A 16,781-nucleotide genomic window follows, 5' to 3' on the forward strand; every position below is an offset into this window, starting at 1 on the left:
GCTTATCCGCAAAAGAGACTTTTGTCGTCGAAAGTCTATTTCAAGCAAACGCTCACTTGAGGAACGACTACTCTTTGAAAGAGAATACAAGCAATGTTGAAATAGGGTCAAGTACTCTTTACGGAAGGCAAAAGCTGAATATTTCCGCACGACGCTTACATCGCTCCATAGCCAGCCTCATCGCTTCTGGAAGGTGGTAAATGACCTTGTGGGTCGGGGCAGAGAGCGCTCTCCTCCAAGTCCATCCGTTGTGTCTTTAGCGCGGCAATTTGGTTCTGTTGTTGGGACAATTGATGAAACGTCTTTGCAGCAAACTATGCCTCCAGACGGCAGGGACGATGCAGGTGAAGATCTACTTTCTTCTTTTCTTAGCGTTAGCGAACAAGATGTTTTACGTCTTCTCCAGAATCTGGACGTTAAGAAGGCTTGTGGTGCAGAAGGAATTGAAGTGCGTTTTCTCAAAGCGGTCGCCTCTGCAATTGCAGCTTCACTTGCTGATTTACTTAATGTATCCCTTTCCACTGGGAAGGTCCCTAATGACTGGAAATGTTCAAGGATCACTCCGGTTTTCAAGTCTGGTGACAGAAGTGACCCCGTTAATTATCGCCCAGTATCGTTACTATCATCCTTTTTTAAGTTATTGGAGGACTTTGTTTTCTGTCAACTGAATTAATTTTTGGCATCTAACTCGCTTATTCCGGAGTCTCAGTATGATTTCAGGAAAGACAGCTCTACCCAGGATGCTGTGGGAATCCTAGCAGATAACCTCCTAGAAGCAAAGGATAATCACCGTTGCTCTGGTGTAGTCTTTCTTGACTTGCGTAAGGCTTTTGACACTGAACCATCAATGTCTACTTAGAAAGTTCGCCAAATGTGGGGTGGTAGGTAATGTTCATAAGTGGCTGTCAAATTATCTATTGGATCGTTGGCAGTTTGTCAAAGTTGGAGATGTGAAGTCATTTCGGTCTCGCTGCTTGAGAGGAGTTCCGCAAGGTTCAAACCTTGGGCCACTATTATTCAATTTCTACACAAGTGACCTTCCTTTGGGTGATTTACGTTCTTCAGTCATTTCATATGCTGATGACACCTGTCTTTTTGCATCTGGTGATTCTTATAATGATGTGTTGTCTGTTCTTCAAATTGATGTTAACTTATTATCAGCCTGGTTCAGAGACAATTTGATGATGCTAAATTGAAAGAAATCGAAATTGGTTCTATTTCGAAAATCTCGTGATACAATTGATCGTTCTTCTTTATCAATTACTGTGGATGACGTTGCTCTCAAACCAGTAGACTATGCAAAATATCTGGTGTTATTTTCGATCACAATCTAAATTGGCGTCCCCATTTGAGTTCCACTGTGAAGAAAGTTGCACGAAAATTAGGCGTTTTATACAGGTCATTCAAATTACTCAATGTTCCTGCTCGTGTGGCCTTTGTGCGATCGATTATTCAACCGGATCTTGACTACTGTTCTTCTATTTGCAATGATGGTTCTGCTGGTATTTCGGCTAAGCTTCAGAGAATTGAAAAGAGATGTCTACGAGTCCTCGATGGTTGTCGTGGTAGGGAGATTTGTTTTCGATTCGAGAAGGCGGACATCAGCAGCACGTATGGCACGCTTCTCTCAGCGTCCGGAGTTATCCTCTCACGGCCACACACTGAAGCCCTGCGCCGTACCTTATTCTATCGGGCGCAGTGTTTCTGGAACTCGCTCCCTTCCTCATTGAGAACGATTTCAAATAGAGTAGTGTTTAGATATCGTCTAAGGAACTATATATGTATGCTTGATTAGATTTAGTGTAATTAATAGTGTAAATAGTTTCTTGTAAGCACGGTTCCCGGAAGATCGGCCACTGTGTCGAGGGATTCCCGTCGTAAAATAAAGTCTCAATCAATCAATCAATCAATCAATCAATCAATCAATCAATCTGAGATCGTAGAGACAAAAACTACAACGGCCGAGGAGACAGTCACACAACTTACGAACAGTGATAGCTCGTATGGGGATCACACACCAGATTGTGTCGGATAACGGGCCACAGTTTACCTCCGAAGTTTTCAGGAAATTGACGAAGGCAAACGGAATCAAACATGTGACTGGAGCACCGTATCACCCTTCAACGAACGGGATAGCGGAATACTTGGTGCGGACTTTCAAACGAGCCGACCACACCGAGATTACAACACAGCACAAACTAGACAAATTTTTGTTCGCCTACCGTACCGCTCCACATGCCACGACAGAACTGAGCCTAGCAGAACTCATGTTCGGACGCAATCTGCGAACTAAGTTGGATTTGACGAGACCGGACGTGAAAACAACGGTAGATGACAAGACACTAAAGAACGAGAGCAAACCACTAAGATCATTTCAAGCCAGACAGAGCATAATGGCCAGGAACTATAGGCAAGGGCCGAAATGGCTGCCAGGAACAGTCATAGAACGAACAGGACCAGTCTCTTACACCATACTCGTCAACGAGTCAGTTCACAGGCAACACACTGACCAGCTGCGGTCGGGATATAACACTGTGGTGGGAGAGCGGGCGATCGGACACAATCCGACGGAATACCAGGAAACACCGGTCGCAACAGGAATTATAGCACCCACACGGGCAATATTCCAGACAAAACTAGTGGCGTCACCGGTACCACCACCCACCGACACGACAACGCTCGAGGAGACACTCTCGCAAGAAGACACCGCAGTAGAATCACCATTCACAGAAGACAACGCAGTCGAATCACTGCTCAAAGCAAGAACCACCCGATCTGGAAGAAAGATACGGACACCAGAATGGCCAAAAGACTACCAGGTCATGATGCTAGAAACTTTAGTTTAGTCAGTACTGGGAGAGTAGAGACACCAAGGAACTTTTGCTTTAATTCTTTTTGTTGGGTTATGGTTCATTAGGCCTGAGGAATGTTGGGTATTGCGTAGTGCGCATGCGTGAGTGACACGTGTAGAATCGTTATCCTAAATAAATCCAGGATTGTGAGAACCGGTGTCGGACTCAACATTCGGATTGTAGAGGTCCTGAGATCTAGAGGACTTCTCGTCACAGAATCTTTGGAGGCACAGATGAAATTACACTCGCAAAGCGGCACCAGTCCTGTGTGCACGCATAGACGTAGGTTTTCGTTCATTTCTTATGCGCCCGCATTCTATTGCTAATTAACTAACTGACTCTACAGGCACCGCCTAGCAATAATCATTAAGCTAATTTAATTGCAGGCATAATGTTTGAGTAACCAATCGCAACATGACATAATGTGTCTTACGGTGGCAACTTCTTTTCCGGTCATGTGACTCCACCACATAAGGCGAAGATGGCCTAGCGTCGAGGCTAACGAGTATGTACAAGACCTCTTTAGTGGTCGCCATTGATGGAACGGTCGAACTCAATCCGGTCGCCGGCGTTTCGTGACGATCGGAGACCGGCGTCGTGTCGATCGGTGCGTTACACCATCCATCCATCCATCCAGACAGAAGCGGGGTTGGTGTAGCCTCGCCCCAGACGCACAGTGTGGATTGCAGCTCCGGATGTGTACTGCCTTTCTAGGCGGCAGTAAGGATGCAATTAAATTCTTCAGCGCGTGTCATACTAATGATATTAGCTAGGAACTGAGCTTTCGATTGGGCTTTGGCGTTGTTCTAGCCTCTGTACTTGTCGACATTGCGATTTTAGGCCGCTGACGAGTGTTGGTAAGAGATTGCAGCGTAGCCTAGCATAGCGGTGAAATGGCAGATCAGAAATGGCACTTGCAGTGCATCATACGCCTTTGAACGCGTACAATCAGCAGTCCTTTAGGACACCAACAATAGGTGACGTAACTAGTAAATGCTTGGTTAGCACTGTGTTCGGCCAGCGATGGTGTTCTGTCTTTACCTATTCACGTAACAATGGTTGCGTTACATACCAATGGTTTCTGTCAAACAAACGCGGGAACTCAGCTGTAGGAAACACTCACTTGCGCACAGACTGTCATTTGCTCTTCTTCTAGTTGTCTTCAATTCTTCGTTTACGCTTCAATCGTCTCACTCGTTTACTGAGATAGTCGCGTAACGATGGTTGCGTTGTCATGTGATAATGGTTGCGTCGCAATAATTTCTGTCAAAGTAGCGCGCGGAAACTCAAAAAACAGATTTTCTCTTCTTTTAGCTCTTGCTTTTCATTCCGTTTGTCACAAATCAGTTTCCTTTGCTCTTTAGTCGCGTAAGGGAGCAAAATCGAGAGTCGTTTGACTCTTTTCGCCAATAAATTACAATTGAGTCGACCCCTCGAAAGGGGTCCCTTGCTTCAATTTTTAGCGCATATGTTACGGAGTCAAAATTGCATTCATCTGACATCGTCGTTATGTCGATCCATCTTTTCGTTTTACCGTAAATCCATATGACAAGTGCTGACGTACACATATAAATATAATATATCTCTAGACTCGTGCCCAGTCCTCCTTCGCGCTAGGTTGCTTACACCACGTGCGCTAGCTGTCACGTGTGTATACGTCCATGTGATTTCACACGTGTGGTTGGCCTAAGCACGGAGGAGGACTGGGACCATGTTTCGTCACGTGACAAACATGTTTGTAACGTGACTGAAATGGCGTGGCATGATTGGTAGACACTACTTCTATTTAGCATGATAGTTTCCGTAGGAGGGCTTTTGTAATGCACAATCAAACAATTAGAAAGACTAAGTACACAACAATTATAGAGCCACTAATCCATTACGTGTCGATAACTTGTTGATGGTGTTCATGTCCGTGAGATTGCGACTAGAGAAGGACTTTCGAGAAGAGCGGTCTCAATGGTAAGTACATGTGCATTCGCGCGCGCCTAAACCTTCTAGATATCTGTTGAGCCACACGTGTACGTGAAGGTAAAGCCTCTCTTTTTTAAAAGACTGCGACGGGTCCTGATCCCTGTATCTGCCAGAGCACCGCGTTCAGTCGTCCCTGTTAGTTACGTCCAGCAGATTTTGTTGGATCAATTTCAAACTAATATCAGTCACGTCGAGGTGGCTCGTATTGTGAGACAAGCTTTCCCGGAAGCTCGCCACAGGATGGACCATGCCACCAAAACATACGTCTACGATGGTATTGCCTTCGCACCAGTCTCTGTTGGAGTTATAGCACAGTCTACTGACGCTTCAGACTTGCGGAATCGCCCCTCGCCTTATGCAAGTAAGATACGCATACGTACAAGAGGTGTGCACGTGCAAAGTGCCTGTTTGACCTGTAGGAGTCACAAGGAGAAATCGACAAGATTCGAATCAAGCAAGTGGAACTTGTCCAACTCCAGCGAAGCAACATGTCTCAAGAGATTATGCGGAGACGCCAATCAATTGGCAATTAGTAGAAACGACTCTGTCGTCCGAGATGGAACGTTTGCGGGAGTCCGACTGCTGTTCTCTTGGTCGAGGGCCTGTTTCGTGGCAAGATTTAAGCCGTTTTCCGTGAAAGACATCGAAGACACGATGCGTCGTCAAAGCCCTCATTTGTTTGGCATCTTGCAAGCGCTGGTCAAAGGGAAAGCCGACGAGGAGGCTGACACCACACGCCTGCAGGCTCTCATCACCGGCACTGTGGCACTAAAGTTTAGAGATCACCAAAGCAGTGGGATGGCACTCCTAACAGCCTACATGCTTGTTGCTCGCGGTGCAGGAAAACAAGCAATTACAGACCTCAACCATCTTGGCGTCTCACAATCATATCAACAGGTTTGGCGACGTCTAAAGAACTTGGCGAATGATTACCAGGATGTACAGCAGCTCACGAAAGAAACACACATCTGGGTGTATGACAATCTGAATTTGTACAAAGGTGTGCGTCATGAAAGAAACGGTAAGTCAATTAATTAACTGGTGAATCTATAGCTGTCACACAGAACATTTACTTTACTGATTGTCATTCAATCACTTTTAATTTCTGGCCCAACTTAATTAATTAAAGTACTCCAATATTACAGCAAATTATTTTCAGAACTTATGACTGGAGGTGGAATGTGTACAGGCACAGCCATGTACACAGAAATTTAGTGTTGATTACTAAACAGATTGATCAATGGGCAGATGTAGAAATACAAGGCATGCATGGCCTAAGAGTGTATTATCTTATGTAACAACTTTGTATATATTATTTGTATAGCTAGGACTGACAGTCTGTTATGTAACTGCAGGTGTGTCAGCCACTATGTGGAACTTGACCACAAGACTAGTTATCAAAGTGAAAAACTCTCCTCCCAGTTGGGATGCTGGACCACAGGTGTGTACACTGTAGTGTATACCAGAGAGATTCTGCTGTGGTCAACTCGATTGTCTCACACTAACCATGCTGTGTTTAATTGCAGAAACAGCGGTCAGAGCTTCATAAAGAAGACTTACTTCCTAGTAAAGAAGATGACGAGACACTTATGCTCGACGCAGTGGAGTTTGTCATGGCATTCATGGTGGAGAAACTCGAATGCCTGTCCCATCTTAAGAGGGAGAAACGACATCACCCTAGAATTCCTTCCTCAAAGTCACAGATTGTGCCACTGGAAATCCTGGACATTGATGAGGCTCCACTGACAACAACATTATGATCCTGGAACATTTTTATAGGGATACTAGAAAAGAGAAACCTGATATGCAGGTCTGTAATCCTATGCATTGTCAACGTGTTCAGATTTTATCAGGCTGTTTATGTTCTGTTCATTGCTTGTTTAATTAAGAGGTAATAATTTTGGCTTTGTGTTAGTTTATTTACCTATGGACAATTTACGCGCAAATTTGAATTTTAGGGGGCTTCCACCACTCTTAATGCCTTATTTACGACTATAAATCAGAATACATTACCTCTGTGGGGCTTATAAGTTTTACAAGTGATAAGCTAAAATCTGAACATTAAATTTTGTCTTTTTCATTGTATAGTATCTATGTCAACCTTGTATTGGTTAGCTTGAAAATAACCATTGTAAGTATTAGAGGAATGAATCTTTGACTTTTCACATTGCACTGCAAGCAGTTTGAATAATAGTTAATTATACTCATGCAAATCTGCAGGCAGCATGCTGTATGATCTCGAGCATAATGGCTGAACAATAGTGGTCCCATTCAAGCCTGTAATTAATGTTTTAGCAGCATCTAACAATTGAGAACATTTTGAGTCAGTTGGCATGCATGGTAATTGTTTCAACTTGAAAGCATTGTTGTTAATGTTAGGTTTGAATCTGCTAGTAGTATTAGTGTTTATTAAATTAATAATTAATGCGCAGGAAAGTGGAAAGAAAGTGTGGTACTGTTAGTGACTAAAACTTTTGTCTAGGCTGTGGTTGGTGATCAGAAGACATGTAGTAATATTAGAGGGGCCAAACTGATGCGATCATTTGAGAAAGATCCTGAGCATAAGCTGCATTGGGCGTGTGAATGTCCTGGTGAGTGAGGAATTAACTGTCTTAAAGTTTAGACATGTGGTGCATCTCCCTGTTTAGGAGATTTCCACTTTGCTTGGGAATGTTTACGAGTTATTTTTATGACTACCTGGGGCTCTGAGAGAGACAGCGGCTCTCTCTGTCATTTATAAGATATCAGTGGAAGAAGGCAGGTGGGACGAGATGTCAAAGTCTTTAATGTGGGAGATGAGTTTCTTCTACATGCATTTGAAGCTCATCTACTGGCAGCAATCACAAATCATTTCAACTTACATTCGCCTTCAGACAACATAGCTGACTCCACAAAGAAGACGCATTCATGGCTGCGGTGCAAGGCTGAAAAGATTGTCCAATGTTCTGTGCTCCCCTGTGAGTCAACTTTGGTGCTCACCAAAGTTGATGAATTGTACATGTTGCATAGACGTTTATTGTATATGGGATTTCTTTATCTACGACTAAGGGACTCTATCAGACGAGAAGACGGTCCTAGAATTATTTCAGCGTGGAAGTACTGGCTTGTCATGTTTCTTGGGTCTGGGCGAAGGAATTATTCTACAGAGGCAGCAAACCTGTTAGCTAACTTGAAAGCTGAATGGTCACCATCCATGGCCTACATACAGACCTATAACAGGACAGTCAATATGACAGGCGAAAGCGGAGGAGGCAAGCCAATTGACCAAATGTTGGAGCATTACAACTTGTAAGTGGCATAGCTGCATAGCTGCATCATGCAGTCAGTTGTCAGTTATTCAGAATGTTGTGTATAGGATCATGAAGAATGCTATGTCATCAGCACCAACATTTTCGTTTGACCATGTCAAGGTCATATCTAGGACTGCCTTGTTTTTGATGGAAGCTGCTCACAAGGCAGGGACTGAGCTGTCATCAACACTAAGTCAAAGGGCTCATACAACACCCTCAGCTGAGAACGATGTTTTTTTTATGAGTGCAGCCATAAATGCCAGTGGGGTTGCAGCTCAAGTAGAAGGACGTAAAGGCAAAGTCACCAAGCCAGATCCAAGAGAGAAAGGACTTGAAAAGTTGGAGCAAGGATGGTTGAAGGCTTACTTAACTAGGTCATGTGACATTGACTCCTATCTATCTGAAGACTGTGACTCTCAGGCAGAATATGAGCTAGAGCCGGAAGTGCTTATAGAAGATGTGGAATGCTAGGGTCATTAGTAAATGTCAAGGCAACAGCACCACCTTTCTAGTTGTTGTGTTGATTTTTATGTTGGGGCTGCATGCATATCGAGCGAGACCATCAGTGGTCGCTATAGTAGTTGCTCCTTTGGTAGGAATGTGTTACAGCATGCAGTTGGGCTAATAGAGAGTGTTCAAAATTGCAGCCCATAACTGCATGTATTTCTATTTATTCTAATAGTGACGTTCTCACAGTGCATGCTATCTATACGTACGTACCGGCGATTACTGTGATACCGTACTCGCGGTAGTATTGGAACAGGCGAAGTCTCGGAAATTATGCTACGAAATTCTTTTCTGTGTAATTACACAATTATTTCACTACTTCTATCTCTGGGCATGCGCGTCATTGGCTGCAGGTGGAGCAAGTTGCATGTCTCCAAGTGGCCTTCGCTTTTCGCTTGAATCAGTTGCTTGCTCCGATGTTAAGCTTCGTTTCATGCTCCTCTTGTGGCGTTTTTGTGGACTGTCAATGTAGTGTTCTTCGAGGGCGTTCCTAACGACAGAATGTATCTCAGAGGAGTAGTGTTGGTCCAAATTTGAGACAGCGGACAGGTCTTCTACTTCCAAAAAATTGCCACAATTGTCAACTATCTCCCTAATAGTTCGGTTTGTGACAATTGACTGGGGCCCCAAGAAGGCTCTGCCATTCCTTTCGAAGGTTCTCTCTCGCCATGAAGCCAGGGCCTCAAAGAGTATGCTCTTTTCTGCATCCGTCACCTGAAAATCGCAAACAGTTTCTTGGAGCAGCTACAGGAACTGACTGACTAAGAGTTACTCACGTCCCGTCGCTTGTGTTTTCTGGAACGGCGAGCTGAACATGTGCGGTGAGTCTGTTGTGGCACGATATAGCCATTTGGGTCTATGGTTACTTCTGTGCATCCTGTGCAGCATGGGCTAGATTCGCAACGGACAGGAATTTCTTCGGAGTCTAGGGCAGTCAGAAGGCCTCTTCTAATGCAGCCTCCTCCTAGGATGCTGTTGATGCGGATGTCCTTGGTCTTTTTTCTGAGTTCTTTGGGATGGAACACAATGGCTGCAGTTGACTTATGGCCATCTCTTCCTGCTCTTCCTATCATCTGCACCAAAGCAATGATTGCTAATGTTACCACATTAGAACTGCAACAACCTACTTGAAACCACTCTTCAATAGTAGATGGTAATCCCAAATTCACTACCATGTGAACATCAGGAATGTCAATGCCCTGCCAACAACACTTGGAGATCAATGTACTAGTCTACTTTACCCTATACTGTATGGAATGGGGACTTCTCACCATGCTAAAGCCAATTGTGGCTATTACCACCAAAATCTTGCCAGTTTTAAACTGCATTTCCACCTGCCTGCTGGTGTCAGCTCTGAGGCTGGAATGATGGAGGCCAACTTGCAAACCTCTTGATGATAGACATTGCCATAACTTTACTGCTTTCACTTTCCGCTGAACATAAACGATAGTTTTGGGGAAACTCTCAAGTGACGTTAACCCAAACAGCAAGGATAGAATGGCCTTCTGCAGGTAAAGGTCAATGTGATAATTACAATGTGCATGACCTTGCAGCTGACAATATAATGCAACAACCTGGCTCTGAGGTGTCTTCTTTGCATACAAAAAGATGTTGGGCCGATCCAGTGGGTATGAAACAAGCACCTTTCTGGTCATACAGAGAAACTGGCTAATCTCTCTCAGCATTTTGCTAGGTGCTGTAGCAGTCATTGCCATAACAGGACATTGGAGAAACTCCTAAGTTTTCGCAATTCTTTGAATTGCGGTCGGAATTTATTACCCCTATAACACATTATAAGGGTCATGTAAGCAATGGTCGAATACTTGTAATGGTACCAGTCACAGATGCAGTGTGCTTCATCCACAGCAATTAATCCAATTAAGTTATTGCACTGAGACTTGCTGAAACACTCCAGCCAGACCTTGCTAAGAGCAGTCTCAGGGGACATGAAGACTATAGAATGTGGGCCATTAATTAAGCTCATAGATGCATTGTAGGTACTTGAACTAAAGATATTTGAACTCACTGAATTTGTTGCTGGTAATGTACTGAGCTGCTTGGCCAGCAGTCAGTGACCGAGACCTGAGTGGAATAGCAGCTGCAGGCACTTGTAATTGTTTTAGAGTTTCAACCTAATCATTAATCTGGTTAGCAAACTAGGATCGAACGTCTAGATATTTCTAATGCACCTGGTCATTCATCAGCGAATTCAAAGGACTGATGACAAGGCAACACTTCTCCAGCGCTAAGACTGGCAGTTGGTAACACAGGACTTTCCACTGCCCGTAGTCATCCGAACGACAACGTCCTGGCCCTGCATGATGGCGACGGATGCTTCAAGCTGGCCTCTGCGCAGTGAAGGGTATCCATAGACCTCTCGCAGTACGCCACACAGCTTCTCAACGTGTCCCATTTGAAATTGGCGCTCAACTAGCTATGCGTAGGCGTGTGCTCTAGATTTGTGAAGGTAGCCAGCTGTACGAAATATGTCCGCCATGGGCTGCGTTATCCTACGCTATACTCTGCTAGCCGGCGCAGTTTTGCGAGGAGGATCGTGCATGTGCATGATGGCGTTGATTTGTGAGGCCAGGCGACTGACCGGTTGTAGGCAAGTTGTTAGGCTCTTGCTAATCTACCACCTGCTGTGTCGTTTAGCAGAGCCTCTGCAAACTATTAGAAATCTTAGCTGAGACCAGGGGGCTGAGCTAAATAACTTAATTAGACTCAAAGCATGTCACGTGACGAAGCGTGGTCCCAGTCCTCCTCCGTGCTTAGGCCAACCACACGTGTGAAACCACATGGACGTATACACACGTGACAGCTAGCGCACGTGGTGTAAGCAACCTAGCGCGGAGGAGGACTGGGCACGAGTCTAATATATCTCGACCTCAATTGACATGACAAGAGAGAAACTCGCTTCGCTCGCCAACAATCCCGCGCATTATGACAGAAAAGACGAGATGTCATCTCTAGCAACTAGTAAATGCTCGGTTAGCATTGTGTTTGGCGAGCGATGGTGTTCTGTCTTTACCAATTCGTGTAACAATGGTTGCGTTACGTAGCAATAGTTTCTGTCAAACAAAAGCGGGAACTCAGGAAACAGACTTTCAGTTGCTCTTCTATAGTATTTGGTGTTCAATTTTATCCGATTCAGGCGTTCAATTATCCGTTGCTTACGGCTGTTGTGCAATATCATGGAAAACTGAATAACTTACATAGTCTGCGGTTGGGCAGCTGCTTAAATATCATCATTCATCAGCTGTATAGACGCAATAATTTGTAATTAATCTTGACTTTAGCGTGAATTTTTAGCGTGTGTTGTACAATAATTTCCTTTGCACTAATCTTGGTGTCCCACATTTCAGCGAGGGTCTAACTAAGCTGTTGTGAGCGAACTAAATCTACATATTTAGGAGGCCTACAACAACGCCTTGATCAGTCAATCGTGGTGTAATCCGCATACTTTGTAAACCGCGCGTCCTGCGTGATACCATGCAACAGTTTATCATGCTTCTTAGCGAGTTTTTAGCTAATCAAGAGTTCGAATTTCACTGCTTCGCCTTCTCACCTTTCTTGAGTCAATTATTTATTGTTCAGCTGAAACGTGAGTGAGCATCATAGAAAGACGTCATGAAAGAAATGTGCGCCGTTTTTACTTGACGTATCAGACTGAAACAATTATTTCTATAAATTGGTACTTCTAAGACAGAACATCGAATAATTGAATACCTGAGTCGAATAATTGAATGCCCGAATCGGATAACTAAACGCCCAATTCGGATAATTGATTGCCTGAATCGGATAATTGAACGCAAAATACTATAGCTGTCTTCAATTTTTCGTTCACGCTTCAATTGTCTCAGTCGTTTACTAAGATAGACGCGTAACAATGGTCGCGTAGTCACGTGATAATGGTTGCGTCACAATAATTTCTGTCAAAGTAACGCGCGGAAACTCAAAAAACAGACTTTTCCCTTCTTTTAGCTTTTTACTTTCCATTCCGTTTGTCACGCATCAGTCTCCTTTGCTCTTTAGTCGCGTAAGGGAGCAAAATCGAGAGTCGTTTTACTCTTATCGCCACGAAATTACAATCGAGTCGACCCCTCGAAAGGGGACACGTTATTCAATTTTCGCGCATATGTTACGGAGTCAAAATTGCATTCATCTGGCATCGTGGTTTTTTCGATCCGCCTTTCCGTTTTGCCGTAAATCTATATGACAAGTGCTGACGTACGCATATAAATATATAAATATATAAATATATAAATATATAAATATATAAATAAAATATATCTCGAGCTCAATTGACATGACAAGAGAGAGGCTCGCTTCGCTCGCCAATTATTTACATATTTTGTACTTCTAATTAGGACAGAACATCGGATAACTGTATGTCAGATAATCGAATGCCCGAATCGGATAACTGAACGCCCAATTCGGATAATTGCTTGCCTGAATCGGGTAACTGAACGCCGAGTTCGGATAATTGAACACAAAATACTATAGTTGTCTTCAATTCTTCGTTCACGCTTCCATCGTCTCACTCGTTTACTGAGATAGTCGCGTAACAATGATCGCATAGTCACGTGACAATGGTTGCGTAGCAATAATTTCTATCAAAGTAACACGCGGAAACTCAAAAAACAGACTTTTCTCTTCTTTTAGCTTTTCCTTTTTATTCCATTTGTCACAAATCAGTCTCCTTTGCTCTTTAGTCGCGTAAGGGAGCAAAATCGAGAGTCGTTTGACTCTTCTCGCCAACAAATTACAATTGAGTCGACCCCTCGAAAGGGGTCCCTTGCTTCAATTTTTAACGCATATGTTACGGAGTCAAAGTTGCATTCATCTGGCATCGTCGTTTTATCGATTTGTCTTTCTGTTTTGCCTTAAATCCATATGTCAAGTGCTGACGCACGTATATATATAAATATATAAATACTAGTAAATGCTCGGTTAGCATTGTGTTTGGCGAGCGATGGTGTTCTATCTTTACCTATTGAGTGATAATTCGTGTAACAATGGTTTCATTACGTGGCAATAGTTTCTGTCAAACAAACGCGGGAACTAAGGAAACAGACTTTCAGTTGCTCTTCTATAGTATTTGGAGTTCAATTATCCGAATTGGACGTTCAATTATCCGATTCAGGCGTTCAATTATCCGTTCCTTACGGCTGTTGTGCAATATCATGGAAAACTGAATAACTTACATAGTCTGCGGTTGGGCAGCTGCTCAAATATCATCATTCATCAGCTGTCTAGACGCAATAATTTATAATTAATCTTGACTTTAGCATGGATTTTTAGCTTGTGTTGTACGATATTTTTCTTTGCACTAATCTTGGTGTCCCACGTTTCCGCGGAGGTCTAACCGAACTGTTGTGAGCGAACTAAATCTACATATCTAGGAAGCCTACAACAACGGTTTTATCCCGTCAATCTTGGTGTAATTCGCATATTTTGTAAACCGCGCGTCCTGCGTGATACCATGCAACAGTCCATCATGCGTCTTAGCAGGTTTTTAGCTAATCAAGAGCTCGAATTTCACTACTTCGCCTTCTCACCTTTCTTGAATCAATCATTTATTGTTCAGCTGAAACGTGAGTGAGCATCATAGAAAGACGTCATGAAAGAAATGTGCGCCGTTTTGACTTTACGTATCAGTCTGAAACAATTATTTCTATAAATTTAGTACTTCTAAGACAGAACATCGGATAATTGAATACCTGAGTCGAATAATTGAATGCCCGAATCGGATAACTAAACGCCCAAATCGGATAATTGAACGCAAAATACTATAATCGTCTTCAATTTTTCGTTCACGCTTCAATTGTCTCACTCGTTTACTAAGATAGTCGCGTAACAATGGTCACGTAGTCACGTGATAATGGTTGCGTCACAATAATTTCTGTCAAAGTAACGCGCGGAAACTCAAAAAACAGACTTTTCTCTTCTTTTAGCTTTTCCTTTCCATCCCGTTTGTCACGTATCAGTCTCCTTTGCTCTTTAGTCGCGTAAGGGAGCAAAATCGAGAGTCGTTTTACTCTTCTCGCCAAAAAATTACAATTAAGTCGACCCCTCGAAAAGGGTCCCTCGCTTCAATTTTAGCGCATATGTTACGGAATCAAAATTGCATTCATCTGGCATCGTCGTTTTGTCGATCCGCCTTTCCGTTTTGCCGTAAATCCATATGACAAATGCTGACGTACGCATATAAATATATAAATAAAATATATCTCGAGCTCAACTGACATGACAAGAGAGAGGCTCGCTTCGCTCGCCAATAAATATACTAGTAAATGCTCGGTTAGCATTGTGTTTGGCGAGCGATGGTGTTCTGTCTTTACCAATTCACGTAACAATGGTTGCGTTACGTAGCAATAGTTTCTGTCAAACAAACGCGGGAACTCAGGAAACAGACTTTCAGTTGCTCTTCTAAAGTATTTTGCGTTCAATTATCCCATTCAGGAGTTCAATTATCCGTTGCTTAGTTAGGGCTGTTGTGCAATATCATGTAAAACTGAATAACTTACATAGTCTGCGGTTGGGCAGCTGCTCAAATATCATCATTCATCAGCTGTATAGACGCAATAATTTGTAATTAATCTTGACTTTAGCGTGAATTTTTAGCGTGTGTTGTACGATAATTTTCTTTGCAATAATCTTGGAGTCCCACGTTTCCACGGAGGTCTAACTAAGCTGTTGGGAGCGAACTAAATCCACATATCTAAGAAGCCTACAACAACGCCTTGCTCCGTCAATCGTGGTGTAATCCGCACACTTTGTAAATCGCGCGTCTTGCGTGATACCATGCAACAGTCCATCATGCGTCGTAGCGGGTTTTTAGCTAATCAAGAGCTCGAATTTTACTACTTTGCCTTCCCACCTTTCTTGAATCAATCATTTATTGTTCAGCTGAAACGTGAGTGAGCATCATAGAAAGATGTCATGAAATAAATGTGCGACTAAAATAATTATTTTTATATTTGTTACTTCTAATTAGGATAGAACATCGGATAATTGAATGCTCGAATCGGTTAACTGAACTCCCAATTCGGATAGTTGCTTGCCTGAATCGGGTAACTGAACGCTGAGTTCGAATAATTGAGCGCAAAATACTATAGTTGTCTTCAATTGTTCGTTCACGCTTCAATCGTCTCACTCGTTTACTGAGATAGTGGCGTAACAATGATCGCATGGTCACGTGATAATGGTTGCGTAGCAATAATTTCTATCAAAGTAACGCGCGGAAACTCAAAAAACAGACTTTTCTCTTCTTTTAGCTTTTCCTTTCCATTCCGTTTCTCACGCATCAGTCTCCTTTGCTCTTTAGTCGCGTAAGGGAACAAAATTGAGAGTCGCTTGACTCTTCTCGCCAAAAAATTACAATTGAGTCGATCCCTCGAAAGAGGTCCCTTGCTTCAATTTTTAGCGCATATGTTACGGAGTCAAAATTGCATTCATCTGGCATCGTCGTTTTGTCGATTTGTCTTTCTGTTTTGCCTTAAATCCATATGACAAGTGCTGACGTACGCATATAAATATATAAATATACTAGCAAATGCCCGGTTAGCATTGTGTTTGGCGAGCGATGGTGTTCTGTCTTTACCAATTCACGTAACAATGGTTGCGTTACGTAGCAATAGTTTCTGTCAAACAAACGCGGGAACTCAGGAAACAGACTTTCAGTTGCTCTTCTAAAGTATTTTGCGTTCAATTATCCCATTCAGGAGTTCAATTATCCGTTGCTTAGTTAGGGCTGTTCTGCAATATCATGTAAAACTGAATAACTTACATAGTCTGCGATTGGGCAGCTGCTCAAATATCATCATTCATCAGCTGTCTAGACGCAATAATGTGTAATTAATCTTGACTTTAGCGTGAATTTTTAGCGTGTGTTGTACGATAATTTCCTTTGCACTAATCTTGGGGTGCGTTCGAATACTAGTTCCAGTTCTAGAACTGGAACTGTCAGAACTGTCAGAACTGTTGGAACTCTTGCTAGCAAACGAACGCTTAGAACTGTCAGCAAGTTGAGCATGCGCAAAGCCTCATACTTCTGGTAAGCGTCAATACGAAGTAGCATGACGTTTCTACTCCACTTGTTGTAGTCTGTTCGGACATCATCAGTGCTTTCGCTTTCGGTTTTTTGGAGCTGCTC

General features: G+C 43.0%; 2 protein-coding genes across 2 annotated transcripts; one reads left to right on the forward strand and one right to left on the reverse strand.

Moving 5' to 3' along the window:
- Positions 1–2,003: 2,003 nt before the first annotated feature.
- Positions 2,004–2,846, forward strand: LOC134196214 (uncharacterized protein K02A2.6-like). Its single transcript, XM_062665290.1, has one exon. It carries the CDS (start codon positions 2,004–2,006, stop codon positions 2,844–2,846), a length of 843 nt encoding a protein of 280 aa, XP_062521274.1.
- Positions 2,847–9,587: 6,741 nt separating this feature from the next.
- Positions 9,588–10,338, reverse strand: LOC134196215 (ATP-dependent DNA helicase Q1-like). Its single transcript, XM_062665291.1, has 4 exons — positions 10,198–10,338; positions 9,895–10,128; positions 9,751–9,822; positions 9,588–9,689 (listed from the first exon to the last, which is right to left on the reverse strand). Exons 1-4 carry the CDS (start codon positions 10,336–10,338, stop codon positions 9,588–9,590), a joined length of 549 nt encoding a protein of 182 aa, XP_062521275.1.
- Between the last annotated feature and the right edge of the window lie 6,443 nt (positions 10,339–16,781).

This window comes from Corticium candelabrum, chromosome 21, assembly GCF_963422355.1.
Source record: "Corticium candelabrum chromosome 21, ooCorCand1.1, whole genome shotgun sequence".
Classification (NCBI taxonomy): Eukaryota; Metazoa; Porifera; class Homoscleromorpha; order Homosclerophorida; family Plakinidae; genus Corticium; species Corticium candelabrum.